This window comes from Garra rufa, chromosome 3, assembly GCF_049309525.1.
Source record: "Garra rufa chromosome 3, GarRuf1.0, whole genome shotgun sequence".
Lineage (NCBI taxonomy): Eukaryota > Metazoa > Chordata > Actinopteri > Cypriniformes > Cyprinidae > Garra > Garra rufa.
The window spans coordinates 31,075,713-31,094,678 of NC_133363.1; the positions used below are offsets into that span (position 1 = coordinate 31,075,713).

The window sequence follows — 18,966 nt, forward strand, 5'->3', positions numbered from 1 at the left end:
TGGTCATTATCAAATAAACAAAACAAAACAAAGTAAAGCTAAAACTAAACAAAAAACAAAACAAAACAGTCTGGTCATTATTAAAACAACAACAACAACCAAATCAAAACAAAAAATAAAACAACAAAAAGACATCAACAAAACAAAGCATAACTAAAAACATCAACAAAAATATGGTATGGTCATCATTATAAAACAACAAACATCAAAATAAAACATATTATTAAACATATTATTAAACATATATTGCTTAATTTGAATACTAAGCTGGCTATTGTTAGACAGAGAGATTTGAGGTGCGTTCCATTCGACCGTAAGTGGACTGCGAAGTGGACTTCACAGGGTATTCCGCCATCTTAAGTGAGATTCCAAACCGAAGGGAGCGAACATGTTCAGTTCGAAGGGCACTGCGAACGGCATAGGGAATAAGGGAACATCGGTACTTCACTTCACAGGAAGTGGACGGGGAAAACTACCCAACTGTCATTGCGCACCGCGTCACCAGTTTGAAGTAATGATGGAGCAGAGCCGTTGACGTTTTTTTAAAGGCTCTGATATGGAGCGGTTGCAATAAATGTTGTTATTATTATACAAATTAGAATGTTTATGAATGGTTATGGCGATTCATGTTACATTTGCATATTGTATTTTATGAATGAAAGCAAAACTGGCGAGGTGAAGCTCTGTCTTGTTTTATTTAATGTTACCACAGGATAGTTAAATATAGGCTGTGTGTGGGGGAAAAACGGTCTAACATACATTTGGACTATATTTTTCAGATACATACGTTTATATGTATTTTATATGTATTTAAATTTGAAAGTAAAATAAGTTACAATATTTATTTGTGTTAAATCATAATCTGCGTGACCCTGCCGTTGATTTGCTTTGATGACGTTCCAGGGCATTCCAAATGAGCGATTATTGTCAGCGAAGTCCACTTCAACGGATATACCGTGCTAAGGGAGTAGGGAGCAATGAACACTGAGTAGGGACCCTGTCGATCGGAACGCACCTAGAGATAGAGATTGACTATAGAATTCCAAAATCAACCAAACAGAAACAAGTATTCCACAGAGACTTACAATACTGCATAACAGACACACCCTTGTTATAGTTTCATATATGATTTCTGTACGAAATTCATAACTAAAATGTTTGGCCCTTGTGTGTGCTCTAGTATGTTCTTGTGATATGTATAATCATATGCATACATGTATTTGTGTTGTATATAGACTAAACTGTGACACACAGTAAGTAGATGACAGGAGAAATGTTCTCATACTTAGTAAAATGGCGTAGTTTAGCCTCAATGCTGCGATGCCTCATACACATGCGTGTCAGCGCTGATCCGATGTCTCTGGTGGCACCTACAGGAGACACGAGACAAAAAAAAACTGTCAGAACATCTCTGAAATGACACATAACCAACATGGTAAAACAATGGCTGCAGTCCAGAGTGTTACAAGCTGCATTTCAATCGTGCGTTTTAAAGACCATCAAGTGTACAACTTCCAGTCATTCAAATATTTATTATTAACACGGATCAGTCATTTGTACTTGCTGCAGTCCAAATAAAGTGCTTTAATTTAAAAGACTCCCCAACGTGTGTGTGAAACCTGTAGCCACAGTATAAATTAGACTATTTTTAGCAGCAGGTTGGGGAAAAAAAAAAAAAAAACGTTTGGAAAATCCTGACCCCAGTATTTATAAGAAGCAGTGTGCTTTCTTCCAAAGAAGGTGGCCTAGTCAGCTATTATTTCCCTTAAGTGTTTACATGTCAAACTGAATTGTTAAACTGAGAAGTCTGCAAGTGTTGCCTGGAACTGCACTAGCCCTTTAGATTTAACTCTACCATGACCTTTAAAATAAGAAACAAATAATTATTTAAAATTTAAAAACACTGCGTCTCTCATATATGACTATTAAAATGTGAACACTTGACTGGCAAACTACCTCAATGGCATGTGTTTAAAAGAGTCATTGCATCAATAAACATTAACGGCGTATGATTCTCTATCACCGAAATGGCTGCAAGGGATGATTTACCCATCCCTCTTCTCTGCATTAGTACTTTCAGCTTATTCTCAGGTTGATGAAAACCAAGCAATAAATCCTGGACTGTGCTGACCTCGGGTTTCCAGTAGATCTCAGATCTTCAAACCAGGGAAAGAAATTTAGCTATATTAGAGCAGTTCAGGCCTTAAAGGGTAAATCTAGGTCCGTGTTAGAGGCACACCCCTAAATAATCAACCCTGATCTTCAAAAGTAAAATTCTTTAACATTGGGCTGAAGACCAAATTATTTTTACCATGTATGGAAAATTATATAGTGGAGATGTTTCTCGTAGAGGAGACATCTGAGAAGAGAAAAAAGGCCTAAATGAGGCTTGAATTTAATTGTTCACGACTGAGATTTGAGGATTATTAAATTAATGTGAATACCATAGTTCAGATTGGAAGAATGTAATGAGAAACATTTTAGTTTATACTGACATTTCTGGCTTTTACTGCAAATGTTAATGTCTTGACAAACATGAGCGTAGTTTGAGACATTGGAAGAGGAGACATGATATAACCTAAATGATTAGTTCACAAATTTCCTGATAATCCTGACTCACCCCAATCTAATCCAAGATGTTAGTGTCTTACTTCAGTCGAAAAGAAATAAAGGATTTCGAGGAAAACATTCCAGGATTTTTCTGCATATAGTTGACTTCAATGGTGACCAATGGGTTGAAAGTCCAAATTTCAGTTTCAATGCAGCTCCAAAGGGTCATGTTGGAAAGGTCACGTGTGACGTAGGCTGAAGTACCGACCCAGTGTTTACAAAGCAAACATGCAAAGAAAGCCAAACGCCCTTTACAAAAAAGGTAAAACAACAATGTTGGATGATTTTGATGTAAGAGGAGAAAATGAGATGGAGTTTTTCCTACCCTACCTTTTTGAACTGAAGTACACTCTTAAAAATAAAGGTGCTTTAAAAGGTTCTACACAGAGAAGCCATAGAAGAACCATTTTTGGTTCCACAAAGAACCATTTAGTCAAAGGTTCTTTAAAGAAGCATCTCTTTCTTACCTTTTTATAATCTGAAGAACCTTCTTTCACCACAAAGAACATTTTATGAAACAGAAGGGTTCTTCAGATGTTAAAGGTTCTTTATGGAACCATTCAGACAAAAAGGGTTCTTCTATGGCATTTTGAAGCACCTTTATTTTTAAGAGTGTACACAGACGAAGAACTAACCGCATGTGACTTTTTCCAATGTGATTACACAATATGCGCAGATACATACAGTATGTGCATTGCAGCTGCAGTTTGGACCTTCAACCCATTGGCCACTACAAGTCCACTTTATGGAGAAAAATCCTGGAATGTTTTCCTCAAAAACCTTAATTTCTTTTCGACAGAAGAAAGCAAGACATGAACATCTCGGATGACATGGGGGCGAGTACATTATCAGGAAATTTTTATTCTGCAAGTGAACTAATCCTCTAAGCAACATTCTACATTTCTTCTCCATTTAATCTTATTGCTGTCTATGAGGAACAACTAAGATGTACAACCTGATCTCATGACAAAAACAAACGTTTTGGGGCATATTCGATGTGAAGTGTCACTAAAAGAGTGTTTGGAAAAGATGAACATACATATGGTACGTTTTAGGTGACGTTGGTTTTGTACGTGTCACAGCTGTTCTGATTTGAAATGTCCGTTGAGTGGCGCTATAACTCTAATACTCTGTGACGTTTTAAAATAACGTACTGCACTACACCTAAACTTACCCAATAGTATGAACAAAAGTGAATGTGATGTAAAAACACAGTCATGAGCATGCCGTTTTAGCTGGTTTTTTCAATCTCTCATCTTTCAACTCTTATTGTGAATCATGATTTTTCAGGATGATTTTTAAGGATTCATACCCAAGGATTCCACATCCTAAATCCAATTCCGTGCCAGCTGAGCTACCGAGAAAGCTTGTTATGTCTAGAAAGCAAAGATGAAATGAAATCATAACTGTGTATGAGAACGATTACAAGTGCTCACTGTTTTACTGCCACTAGTGTTCATTTCTGTTGGAAACGGCTTATTGATACGTATTTTGTGTCTTGCGAAAAAGATCCCACATGTACGGTTTCGTCATGAGATCAGGTCTCTTTGTGTGCCTCTTTGATTTGGGCTTATTTATCCATTGCCATTTTGCAATAACAGTAATGTGTTCACCAACAGATTTTCTGCATGGCTGCTCTGAGCGCAATGAGTTAAACATGCATGCATGCCAACACACACACACACACACACACACACACACACACACACACACACACACACACACACAAACACACACACAGTCAGAAGGGCACACTTGCATACAAACAATCTCCAATGAGACTCCAGTAAGCCACAAGAGAAGCTCCATTCATAATTAACACATTCCTACCTCATGCCTCCTGTTCTACCCAGCAACCATTCATTAATCCATCACACAAACACACACGCAGAGTGAGATGATACACTGTCTAATGTCAAAATGCCACCATACCTTACGATAAATTACAAAAGACAAAAGCTGGGAGTGAGAAAGTGTGAGAACAGAAAAGGAGCAAGTGAGGTGTTCTTCACACATTTTAATTGCTTCAGAAATGAGACATCCTTTAGTCTTTGTGTGTGTGTGTGTGTGTGTGTGTGTGTGTGTGTGTATGTGTGTACCTGGTATTCATCACGTTGTGGGGACCAAATGTCCCCACAAGGATAGGAATACCAGTAGATTTTGACCTTGTGGGGACATTTCTCAGGTCCCCATGAGGAAACAGGCTTATAAATCATGCACAATGAGTTTTTTTGATGAAGTAAAAGTATGCACAATCTCCTGTGAGGGCTAGGTTTAGGTGTAGGGTAGGTGTAGGGCGATAGAAAGTACGGTTTGTACAGTATAAAAACCATTACGCCTATGGAATGTCCCCATAAAACATGTAAACCCAACATGTGTGTGTGTGTGTGTGTGTGTGTGTCTGTAGTAGTGTCATACTTTTTTTCTGTTTGTGGTTATCTTCCACTATAATTCTTAAACAAAATGCCATAACTCACTCTTTTGGAGAGGCTGTCAGACTTCTCTCGAATGACGTATGCTGGGCTTCTCCAATCATTTTGTCCGCATAAACCCTACCTCTTTTTACAATCGTATGCAAGCATTCATTCAGACCTGCCCTTATCCAGTCAACAAACCATCTGTTTCACTTAAATGTACATCAAAATAGAAGAAATGATCTGTCACTACGTCTGCTTCATCGCAACTTTAATGTAAAAGAAGACAGCTAACATCTGGCTAGCGTTACATGTTCTCCATGTGCGTGTTCGGTTCTCCCACTGCGTGTCTGTCGCAGGCCCTTTCTGAGAAAATATCAGATTGAAACATCTCTGATGGCCACTTGAGAATGTCCGGCTCAGCGTGTGCTCTGAAGCAGTGTACTGTTGTTACCGCAGTAATCTGTACAGAGTGGCAGTATTCACAGAGTGCTGTCGCCTCCATCTGTTACAGCAGTCTGTGTTTACTGTTGGCCTCATCGCCAAGACCCACACTGCCACACTAGCCCACACATATTGATTTTTCTCATGACATTTAGTCACCACAATGTGAAAATGACCATTCTGAGAAAAGATGAGTGGAAAGAAAGAACACAAGTTGACAAACATGTGGAATGATGTAAAAGAGTGGATACATTTACAATGTTCCTCATCAATGACTGTATCAATTTCTCAGTGTTCAAACAAAGTCTGAGATTTGTATAAGATAATGTCAGTACAATTAATATCAAATTAATATAAGTTGAATGTCTCATATAGTTTATCTGCCGATATTAATTTACAAAATTACTACTATATTATTTTTCATTTATCATTCAGTGATATACAGTACTATTCAAATAATAGTTGAATTTTAAAAAATGACCCTGTTCAAAAGTTTACATACACTTGATTCTTAATACTGTGTTCTTACCTGAATTATCCACCGCTGTTCTTTTTTTTTGTTTTGTTTAGTGATAGTTGTTCATGAGTCCCTTGTTTGTCCTGAACAGTTAAACTGACCGCTGTTCTTCAGAAAAATCCTTCAGGTCCCACAGATTCTTTGGTTTTTCAGAATGTTTGTGTTTTTGAACTATTTGGTTTTGAGATCAATCTTTTCACACTGAGGGACTCATATGCAATTATTACAGAAGGTTAAAATTACGCATTAAGAGCTGGGGGGTGTAAACTTTTGATCAGAATGAAGATGTGTACATTTTTCTTATTTTGCCTAAATATCATGCTTATTTCATTTAGTTCTGCCCTTCAGAAGCTACAGAAGATACGTACATGTTTCCCAGAAGACGAAATAAGTTACATTTACCCTGATCTTCAAATTTAAAAAGTTTAAGTCTTAATGCATTGTTTTGCCTTCTGGAGCATCAGTGAGCGTTTGAACCTTCTGTAATAGCTGTATATGAGTCCCTCAGTTGTCCTCAGTGTTAAAAATGGATCTCAAAATCATACAGTCAATGTTGGAAAGGTTTTAAATAAACAAAAATGCTGAACAACCAAATAATTTATGGATTTTATATGATCCTTCTTATTTGGTAAAACAATTAACATTTTGCAGATTATGCAAGGTGTATGCAAACTTTTGACTTCAAGTGTTCATGTACATTTGCCCAATTTTTTACATTTCAATCTCAAAAAAATCTAAAAAATGAATGAATGCCACTGATTTTGTGTTCATTTATTTTATTTTATTGTTTATTTAGACAAAATAGTATAGGATTTTAATATTAGCCATGTATTGGTTATTATCCATAGCATAATTATTGACAAAAATTGACAGATACTAACACATCCCTACCATCACTGCCCATTAAAATCACTGTCTGCGTGCTCTATATACACTAGCTGATATTCAGGCTGAATATTTGCTCCTTGCCAACACCTGATAATAACTTTGTGTGTGTTTCTGTGTCAGCTGTATGATCATTTTCCAGCAGAGACAAAAATGGATGAGATCAGCCTGTTGGGAATTCCTTCTGTGGCTTCCGAACTTAATTGAATAGAGTAACTGGATAAACAAGGCCATTTACTTGGCTGACGACCAGCAGAAAGACATGCAGAGCACTTACACGAGAGAGAAAGAGACAGGTCTATAATGTTTAGCTGAGGTTTCACAAATAGCTGATGTACAGGTGCATTTACGTAACACTATCATTGTTAATCTTGACTTGCTGTCTTATTGTAAACAAAGCAAACCTGATGACGACAGCGAACAGATACACAACAATCAACTTTTAGCATAAAGACAACCATGGAACAGTGTTTCCCAATTTAAACAATGCTAAATTCAAATAAATACTGTATATAGCAATATTATAAATATATGGCAAAATGAGGCCAACACAGACTGTGCCCTCATAAACCATAAAACAACTCACATAAATCAGCCATTTTTCTTTGTACAATAAACAATATCGGTACTGCAATGGTTCACCGCTTGATGTTCAATGTAAAATCTAGGTCATCAGACGCTTTTGAGCACCAGTGGCACACGATAGGAAATATAAAGCAGAAGATGTACTGAGCCAAATACAGTAAAGGAATGAAAATTGAAACGGCTGTTTTAGTGTTCAAGTAAGAAATGAATTATGAGTGTTTTCACTCACTGTATGGGCAGTTGGGCAGTTTCTACTGTCCAGCCTCTCTGCTGTTTCCAGGGCAACAGATGGTGGATGAGACATGTAGAGCAGTGCAGGTCTCAGGACAGACAGGCCAGCGAGTGGTGCAAAAATCAATCAGTCTGTGCAGAATGACGGGACAGATGCCGCCATGACAGGACACTGTGCTGCTGTCCAGGATTCATCTATTACTACAGCAGCCTTCTTTTACATGGTGCTGAAATCATTTGACATTTAAAAAAGTTTGTCCATTGGCATTTTCACTAGATACAATTAGATACTTTCACAAATAAAACAATAAAAATAATTTAACAAAAGAGCCTCTCCTGGCAACTAGTCATCCGTTTTTGTACAATCTGCTCACACTCCATTGAAATTTTGGTTTAGATATGCTTCATGATTTTTTCCCCATAAATCTTAGGTTTCGTTGTACGAATTCATACAGAAATCTCATAAGATCAAGTTGAAATTAGTGGTATAAAATGAAATAGTAAAACCCAACTTTTACTATTCACTAGCATACATATTAGAATATTGGCTGTTTATTAGTACTTTTAAAGCACATATTAATGCTTTATTCTGCATGACTGTATTTCAGATCCATTAACCCTACCCCACACCTAAACTATACACTTGATTCTACTGTGTTGTTACGTGAATTATCCACAGCTTTTTTTGTTTAGTGATAGTTGTTCATGAGTCCCTTGTTTGTCCTAAAATGTTAAACTGCCTGCTGTTTTTCAGAAAAAATCCTTCAGGTCCCACAGATTCTTTGGTTTTTCAGAATTGTTGTGTATTTGAACTATTTCAACAATGACTGTATGATTTTGAGATCAATCTTTTTACACTGAGGACAACTGAGAGATTCATTTGCAATTATTATAGAAAGTTAAAATGATGCATTAAGAGCCAGGGGTGTACACTTTTGAAAAGAATGAAGATGTGTACATTTTTCTTATTTTGCCTAAATAAGTTACAAGACAAAATAAGTTACATTTACCCTGATCTTCAAATTTAAAAAGTTTGCACCCCTCAACTCTTAATGCATTGTTTTGCCTTCTGGAGCATCAGTGAGCGTTTGAACCTTCTGTAATAGCTGTATATGAGTCCCTCAGTTGTCCTCAGTGTGAAAAAATGGATCTCAAAATCATACAGTCATTGTTGGAAAAGGTTCAAATACACAAAAATACTAAAAAAGATTTTTTTTTTTTTTTGTATGATCCTTCTTATTTTGGTAAAATAATCAACATTTTGCAGATTCTGCAAGGTGTATCTAAACTTTTGAACAGAACAGAAATTTTGGTTTAGACATGCTTCATGATTTTTTTTTCGCCATAAATCTTATCGTAACTTAACAGCTACTTTACTAACTATTAATAAGCAACAAATTAAGAGATTATTGAGACAAAAGTATTAACAGTTAGTTAATAGCACAACATAGGCTCATTAAAAATATGTGCCTCTATATAAATTTCTGCAAAACTGAAAAAAATTTATTGTACAGAAATATGTACAAATCACTGCAGTTTCCAGTTTGAACACTAGAGGCAGTAAAACTCAGACAACTTTTATTCCTTTTCACACAAAGTATGATTTACAGGTACAGGGTTTTGATTATAAAAAGTCTAATTTTCACACAATTACTTGCAGAATATTATGTTATGTTGTCACATATAGCTTCACGTGCATGAGTTTTCTAAATTAGTAGGTTTGCTCGGTAGCTCACGCGATACGGTGTTGCACTTGAGTGATGAAGAGCTCCGGTACAAAATGTACTTGTGGAAACATTTTTGCAAGACGCAAAATATGTACCAATAAGTACAAAACACTGCAGTTTCCAACTGAAATGCACACTAGGGCGGTAAAACAGTGAGCACCTGTAATCATTTTCGTACACAGTTATGACTACAGCTCCACATGTTTGCTCCACAAGCTTGCTCGGTAGCTTGTGGCATGGAAGTAGACTTAGGATGCAGAATCCTTGGGTACGAATCCCGTAAAAAACATGACCCATGATGAAAATACATGGTGGTACGTATTTCACATTCTGCAAAAAATTTTCATGAGATTAGGCTGATATTCGTACCATATTGGCTGTTTATTAGTACTTATAAAACACATAATACTGACTTATTCTGCATGACTATATTTCACCCTCTTAACTCTTATGCCACAACTAAATATAACAGCTGCTTTACTAACTACTAATAAGCAGCAAATTAGGAGTTTACTAAGGCAAAAGTCATAGTTAATAGTGACAGCAGGACCTTAAAATAAAGTGTAACCAGAAACACTAAGAACTAATATAATCATCACTGTACAGGCAAGAAAGAATATGTTAGAATATGCAATTTGTCATATCTTTCTCCACCTGTATCGCTCTTTCCCTCCCCCACCATTTCTCCTCCTTTTAATATTCCCACTGCTCACCGAAGCCTTCACCAACCCCGTTCCTAGAAGTAATTCAGACATCCCTTTTTTCTCCGTCACGAGACCTGATGATGTGTGGCGCATGTTGCCTCATGACTCCCTGTTGAGCTGCTGAACATGAAAGTCTTTCAGAGAGGCTTCAGCCTGCAGGGCCTCAAACCCCCACACAGACCAGCCTCCACCTCTCCACAACATTCCTGCCCTCATTTCACCAGACCTTATGGACATAACCTCTGACGTACACTTTTTTCCCCAGCTAATAAATTACTACTGATAATGACACAGGTGCTTTGATATGTTTATCTCAGATTGGCTCTGAGATTACCTCTGTTTTCACCGGTGTTCCTCAGGGTTCAGTCTTGGGCATGTTACTTTTTAATATTTATCTGTCACCACTTAGCCACCTCTTGAGATTGCTCAGATAGCTTCATTATTATTTGTATGCTGACGATGCACAGATTTATACACATTCAAAACCTGATGAGCGCCCTTTATTTCTGACTGTATTAAAGGGTTAGTTCACCCAAAAGTTCTAGCTCTTCCAAGCTTTATAATGGCTGGGTGTTTCTGTTAAACAGTCCAAAAGAAGTCCAATAAAGCACATCCATCCATAATAAAAAAGTGCTCCACACTGCTAGAGGGGGTGAATGAAGCCCTGCTGTAGTGAATCAATGCGTTTTTGTAAGAAAAATATACATAATTAAAACGTAATAATCACTTTTCTCTAGCTTGTGCCAACTGTTATACATGCAAGCCGTTCCGGGCAGATGATGTAGGATGTATGTGCTACGCATGTGCCACTGATCATGCGAAAACCAGTATATTCGAAACTCAGAACGTCTTCTATGTATATGTTTTAAATATGGATATTTTTCTTACAAAAATGCATCAATTTCGATACAGAAGTCCTTTATTCAACCCCCAAAGCCGTGTGGAGCACAGGATGGATGCATTTTATTGGATTATTTGTGGACTGTTAAACAGAAACATTAGAGATTAGAGGTGTCCTGAACCACAACAATCATACGAGATGTAACCACATCCGTATACTCGCGTATTAACACAGAATAGAACTGACAGAACAGGTCAGCAATCACTGGGGAGAAAAAAGCAGCTGTCAAACAAGAGTTGTCTTTCCCACACTCCCACACTGAATAAACCCACACTCAAAAGTAAAAAAAAAAAAAAAAAAAAAAAAAAAAAACACGCAGGGTAAGAAAAAAGACCACTGTTTTAAAATATTATTATTATATTGCCTCAACTTAATTCAATCACTCAGTGAAGAAGAACCAAGTTTATTTACAACCTTCACATCAAGCTCAGTTTACATGAACTATCGGTTAACCTCAGTAAGGTAATGGTGTTTCATAATTTCCTCACTCTCTCTGAATCGTACGCAAGTGTTTCCTTTGCTTTGCTCCTATGGCTTTATGCCCTTCTAGCTCATGATTTGCCATAGCAACAGGACACATGAAATCCGCTGAAGGATTTGTGCCCGCCCCTTTTCTTCTCTCTGCGCCATTCATACAATGCAGACATGCCCTCACACAAACACACATGCCTAAGGTTTCATTGTCATTCAACTGAATGTACACAGTAATACTTTACATATTCATATTACATATACAAGAAGAAAATCTATTAGCGCTTTACACAGGGCACAGACGATGATCAGAAGCATCACAATAATAAAACATTTAGCCTACAGACAGTACAAAATGTGCCCATGTAGAGACACCAGTATTGGCTCAAATACAAGCAACAATTAGAAACAGGAGATTATGAAGAACTGGGTCCCAAGGGTCAGATGGGTTATAGTGGGTGCTTGTTTGTACAGTATGTATAAGCCCCAGTAGTGTAAACCACATAAGGTGGCCTAGTTCCCATGATGGTTTGTCTCCTAGCATCAGGCATTTGTGTACATATAGAGTACCATGATTACACTTTACTACAAAAAACACAATATGTATTACATAGACAAATTCTAATACTCAAAAATGTAAATGAAAACATAATTTGGATTTCATCAAAAATATCTTAATTTGCGTTCCAATAATGAACAAAGGTCTTACAGGTTTGGAACGACATGAGGGTGAGTAATTAATGAGAGAATTTTCATTTTTGTGTGAACTATCCCTTTAAACACTCAACCTCAAGCTCTCATTTTAGATCTGCCTCCATCCAAACAACAACCAACTGATTTTTTTTTTTTTTTCACAATATGGAAAAAACTATCTGTCGTTGCTTCTTTCATATTGCAACTTTAAGCATGAATCTCTGTAAACAGTGTTAGATTTATCCCTTAAACACAAGAAGCAATGAAGGTACAAAATTCCATATCACTGTATGGTTTTAATTTGTACAGACATGAGCAGCTGTTGTAACAGAGGCATAAATACACTATATACAGACAAAGAACAGTACTGTGCTGTAAAGCAGAGCTAACAGGAAGAAAGAGAAAAACCGAGACAACAAACGCTGACTGCAGCAGCACATGAAATAGCATAATTCATGCAAGCCTTGATTCCCCTCTCAGCATGCATCTGTACCTCAGAGCTTCTGCCCCCAAAAACTGCTTCTGATTGGACTGAGATGCTCAGAAAGCACAGCACAGAGAATCACTGACAATTACTCACACTGAAATCTGCGTCAGACCTGACACTGCGTGAATTTCATCAAATAAATAAAAGGGCGAGCACATGAATAAAAACATGAACTGAAAAGAAATGTTAATACACCAGAAAAAGCGCTGGGTTGAGACTGTTAGGGAATCGGGGTTGATCTGACCCAATTTAGGTTGATAATCGTTCATAATCATTAATCCAGCAGTGTGGATATGAAAAATAGCATGTATGTCAAGGTCCAACCATTCTCTGAGTGCCACCTATCTGTGTTTGCGGTGCTTATGAAATAATTATGTGTGGAAAATACAAGAAAATTTATTTCAAGAAGAGAGAAGTGTAGACTCTGAAACTGACTGCAGCGAGGAGTTTGTTTTTTCTTTTGTTTGAGTATTTTCTTTCGCACCAAAATCACTCAAGTACAGTGACTGGTGTTTAGTGAACTGGCAGGAACTGAAAAAGATGGAATGACTCTTGAGAGAAGTGATTAAAAACACTTTCATCATGTCGGTTTGCTATAATACAAAATTATTCCTGACTTTCAGCATTTATTACAGGCTTTTAGTCAGTGTGATTCTTGGCAGCAGTCAAAGCCTGAGGCTTTGGCCATAGTGGAACTTAAAAAAAAAACTATAAATTAAATAACTAGTCAAATTACAGTTGTAAGTTATTGAATTAAAAAAGAAGTTCACTTCAAACAAAAACTTACAGATAATGTACTCACTCCCTTGTCATCCAAGATGTTCACGTCTTTCTTTCTTCAGTTGTAAAGAAAATATGTTTTTTGAGAAAATAAGATGGGAGTTTTTCAACAACCAGACAAAACAGAGTTCAGGCAGAGCAAGAAAAGATGAGCGTTTGAGGTTGAAAAGTATATAAATTGTAATTTTTAAAAACAATAAAAACAATAAAACAATAAAATCGTTTTGCTAGATAAGACCCTTCTTCCTTGGCTGGGATAGTTTACATCCGCATTTAGGATCATTTGAAACCACTCTTAAACTAAATTTTGGAAGCTCAAACTCTATAGAAGTCCACTATATGGAGAGAAATCCTGAAATTTTTCCCTTAAAAACCAAAATTTCTTTACGACTGAAGAAAGAAAGACATGAACATCTTGGATGACAAGGGGGTGAGTACATTATCTGTACATTTTTGTTCTGGAAATGAACTTCTCCTTTAACTTAAGAATACAGAAACTCTAATACTAATAATACTAAAGTTCCCAGAGGCACGTTTTTGTCATGAGACCAGGTTGCAAACGCATGTATTCATATAATGCATGACAGCACATTAGCCACTGGCTGAGTTCAGTTCCTGGAGAGTGACTTGTAAGGTCAGGTGAGGTGCAGCACTGAGTCAGAGTGTATGTGTGTCACTTTGCATTACGGTAACAGGGCTGACTACAGTGGTGAACTGTACCTGACATCATTATCAACACCAGATTACACTCTCTCAGATCTCACCACTCATGTCATTCTGGCAGCTTTTACACATTAATTTGAAATGTTTACTTACAATATATTTTTGAACTGACATGCAGAAACATGTCTCTCTGGATGACACTGTCCTCATGTTATCTTAGCTTGAGACCAAAATCTGAGACATCTGGAAGAGCTCAAACTCATCCTTACAGAACACTGATACAGTTCAGTGTAGGGTTGCACCAGCTATTTATAAGGTCTTACTTAAACTGAGGCATTGAGTTCACACTAAGGTCAAACTAAGTACACTCTCAAAAAGGATGTATTAATTTTTAACACATTGTTTGTGTTATGTCTATTTTAGCACATTTTATGTTATTTTGTGTTAAATGTGGGTTTAAAAACGAAAAAGAAAAAAGAAAATATCCAACACAGTGTGTCCAACACAATAAATGTTAAATATCAGCCAATCACATTGCTGCTTGCGTCAGTTCATGAGCCGTTATTCTACTGAGACAAGCAAATTTCCTCCTGCTTCAAGTTTTCATCGTCAGGACATAACTTTGATGTGTGAAGGTAAGCAATGTTTGTATTTGCCATTATATGTTTTTGTCTTTTGTGATCGTTTGAAGACGGTCGAGGGGCATTTGGCACATATACGTGGTAGCCGGAAAACTGCCTCACGAATAGCGATGCGAGCTTCGCCCGCGCCCGCTGCATGTCTCGGCGGTGGGAGCTTATTTTAACAAGCTTTATAGTTTCTTTTGTTAGATTTATTGTGAACAGAATCGCTTTTAATTAATCATTGACACGTTGTAGCGCTTCACATGAGGCAATCCATGTCGTTCATCGCGTCTTTCTCTTTGAAAATGAACAGATTCGTGGTGTCCTGGAAAAAATAGTCCTGGAAAAAATATGATTTAATATTAAGCAGGACAACTGTTTTAAAGATGATCATGAAAATCAGACATTTTCCGTGCTTTAAGTGCTATAATCTGGTCCTCTGTGCATCTGCCAACCAAGAAAACATGAAAAAGAAAAACCCAGTACATTTTTTGTAAGCTTTTCTCAGCAAGTTTGTGAAAAAAAAAATCTGCTTAGATTTCACTCCCCTGTGACGTAGAAAAGGGATCTTATTATAATATCACCGCCTCCGTTTCCACCCACGCCGCCGCCATTGTGTTTTTGCAAGCGACTCCTACGTTCAAGCAAAGCATGCTAACTGTTCTGTCGTTGACTGCACAGACAAGCACATAACACTATTTACAGTCCCAGCCTCAGAGAAGACAAGAGAGCAGTGGATTTACTAATTTATTTACTGTATATTACGCTGCTGCCACACAGATCTAATATAAACATGCGATTTCTTTCCCAGCTGTTTACCTTAACAGACAAAACAGACTGTTTTCGCAACTTGTGTGTTTTTAACATAAACTTGTGTGTATTTGACAGTTTAAGCGCAATAAGACGTAAAAGAGAACTCAGTTTGGTATTCATCAAAAACGGTGACTTGAAGCTGCTGTCTGTACGCATGCTTTGGATGTGTGCACTCAAAAAACTCTACATCAGAAGTTTAAAATAATATGATTATAAAACATGATTTCAGCGCGATAGACATTATAATTAAAACCAAACAGATGTTTTTTGGTAGAGTATCTGAGGTACAAGCTGTAAAGGCACAGCCCTATTCTGCATTTAAACAGACATGCACGAAAACAGCATGTTTCCGCTTCCACTCAAAATAGGCATTTTGAGCATTGATATTATGAATGTTCTGTGGGGTATTTTGAGCTGAAACGTCACCGACACATTCCAGGGACACCTGAGACTTATATATTACATTATCTAAAAAGGGGCATAATAGGCCTTTAAACATTAATAATACTAAGAAATGTTTCTTCAGCAGCAAGTCAGCATATTAAAATGATTTCTGAAGGACCATGTGACACTGAAGACTGAAGTAAATTGCAATAACTCAGGAAAAGCTGTAGTGTATATCTAAAGAGTTTAATGGTGCAACACTGAAACATTTTGAAGTGCATATGGGTTAACTGGCCCCTGAACAATCCACAAATCTTTTTCTGGTTACATAACTTTTGTGCATTTAATGCACATAGCTTAATCATCCTTTGCACAGATATATTCTGTTGAAAATCCCAAATGGCAGTGAGATTCTAAAAATATCAACAATTCATATTCTTTAAGTCTCAGGAGGACATTTATGTCCAAAGAGTGAGGTCAGTTCATATCTGTGAGGAGCTAATCTACTATCAAGCCATATACTGTCCATTAACACACATCAGCAGTTAAAAAAAAGTCTAATTATGAGGGAAAGTAGGTCTGCAGGCCTCAATGTCCCTCTGATTGAGGCCAACAAACCCTGAGAGAGACTGAAACACCAATCATGTGCCATTCTAATCCAGACATGAAACTTTCCATCACCAAAGTTAGAAGCATAGATCCAGATCAGCCAGGCCCTCTGGTCATTCATTACCACACAACAGTAGGTCAGTGTGCTCCTCTTGCAACCTTCTGATCTCCCTGATCAGGGATGTTTTTAGGCATGAAGAAGATTCATTTAGTGTCTGTCAAACTACCATTGTGATCCACACAGAAAAAATGTCAAACTCTAAACCAGTGTAAGACTTTGAGTTTGATGCTTTCCAGATGGAAACTCAATGCAAGAGCTCAAGGTAACCATGACCATAACTATCGCGAGAGTTTAAAGGCATTATTGGATTGGTTTAAAGGTGAATGCTGGGTGAACCTTTTCATTAGCGCAGCAAGCAGCATTGTGAGCTAAGCTGTAACGCAGATAATCTGGAATGTTGGCTTAGTTTATGGCGAGCACTTCAAAGCCTGCGATCACCTGCTTTAACGTGAACCGAAACAGGCGATTGGCCTCGAGGTGCAAGACAAAAGCCAGCGGGCCAATCAGCGCAGCTGTTAACTATGGTGGTGTAATGGAGGATGATTGGAATCAGCTGGGCTCCAGGCCATGACAGGGACTGGGTTTGATTAGCAAGCACTTACCCAGCCCTCCTGAGGCTAAGGGAGAATGAAACAGACAGAGGGCAAGAAATGTTTACTCTAAAAGGAAGTTCTTGGCAAAGGAACAGCGCTGAGGCTAAAAATACTCCAACGCCACTGCCGACACCAGATGTCTTTTTCATTAAACATGAAAAGTGTGCGGAAAAGCCATTTTAGCCAAACAAGCATAATATAGCACAACCTCACCCCTGCCTATTTCTATTTTTCTCTTGCGCTTTGGCATCATCGTAACCCTTTCACTGTTGAACTTTTCTTGAATCTGCTCTTGGATCAATCCACCCAATCTTGCTCAGACTTTCTTTTTCCGTCCTGACTCTTTCGGATTGTTGCCAAAGTATTTCAGGAAACATGATGACCTCATGGCTGACGGATCCATGTACAGTAGGCTGTAAAAACATGAGCTCACCAGCACTAAACAATACAAACGCTCACATTTTTGAGCTGTAGCCATAGTGCATAGTCCAAACTGTCTCTTTTCTTCACCTTTTCCCACACTCTTCGGTGATATGGGAGCATGTTTCATTACTGTAGAAAGTAGGGATGTAACCATATCAAAATCTCACAATACTATAATATCACAATATGAAGACCACAATACGATATTGTTTTGATATTTAAAAAATAGACAAAAGAAAACTTGGAAAAAAATGATTTTTTTGTACATTTTAAAGTTAAATTATTCTATCTAATGCACTTTGAGGGAGCTCCAACCCATATTCTTAACTAAGAAAACTTAAGTCAGAAAAAAGTCCTTGTACCTTGTACCTGTGCTTTAAACGGGACCTTTTTTGTTGTATACTATCTCGTTCTAAATTACATTCACACTGGTGTTTTAGGAAGCTAAACAAATTAGAATAAAATAATAAATGCAATTATTTATTTTTTTTTTATATTTTTATATTTATATATTATTGCTATGACAGTTACTATTTCATTCTTTCTACGCTTGAAAAAAATGGACTGCAGTAACATTACCTGTCACGGTTTATGGGTTCACTTACTCATCTTGTATGTGTGTGTGTGTGTGCGTGTTGGAGTTGCGTGTCTGTGTGTGTGTGTATGTGTTAGTGTGGGTGTGGCATCTGTCGCTGATGAGCTGATCAGGTTCAGCTGCGGCTCATCAGCACCGCTATTTAAGATCGCTCTGTTTGTCTCCTGTTGTCAGATCGTTTGGTGTTGTTTCCTCGCTGTGGCAGTCTCCTGTGTTTGTCTCCTCTGTCTTCGCCCCTCCTGGATTCTGGCTCGTTGGGACTTCTCGTCTCTCCTGCTTCCTGACCTCAGCTCTCGGTTGTCCACTGGGTCCTGCGCTACCGGAGATCTCCACCTGCGGCTCGACCAGTTCTATTACCCACGATCTCTTTCATCTGTTTGCCTCAATAAACTGTTTTATTTGCATTCGCTATTGAATCCGGTCTCTTTTCCCTGACAATTACCCATTTAAACCACTAGCTGTCAGCAGTTCATACTGCACTTTTAAGCTTATACTTTGACGAAAATGGCAGTAGATCTTTTATTTTGATGGAAAACACTGGATCATGAGCTGATCATCTAAACTAAGAGCACTTCGCCTTGAAACGCACAGCGAAAACTTAAATTAAGCCGTATTGTGCTTTCGCTTTTAGTGCATTTGACAGAGACTGTGTCAAAGCATAATGGCCCAAAACACAACTTAAAAGACTTTTTAAGTTAAAATATGAAATTTAAATATATTTTATAAACTACACTTTTTGCCCAGAAGACCTGT

General features: G+C 37.5%; 1 protein-coding gene across 1 annotated transcript in view; it reads right to left on the reverse strand.

Moving 5' to 3' along the window:
* Positions 1-18,966, reverse strand: part of mtss1lb (MTSS I-BAR domain containing 2b) — a 79,620-nt gene that overhangs the window by 20,161 nt on the left and 40,493 nt on the right. Inside the window, exon 4 of the mRNA XM_073836951.1 lies at positions 1,286-1,370. Coding sequence (XP_073693052.1) covers positions 1,286-1,370 — 85 coding nt within the window. The remainder of the gene's footprint in view (positions 1-1,285; positions 1,371-18,966) is intronic.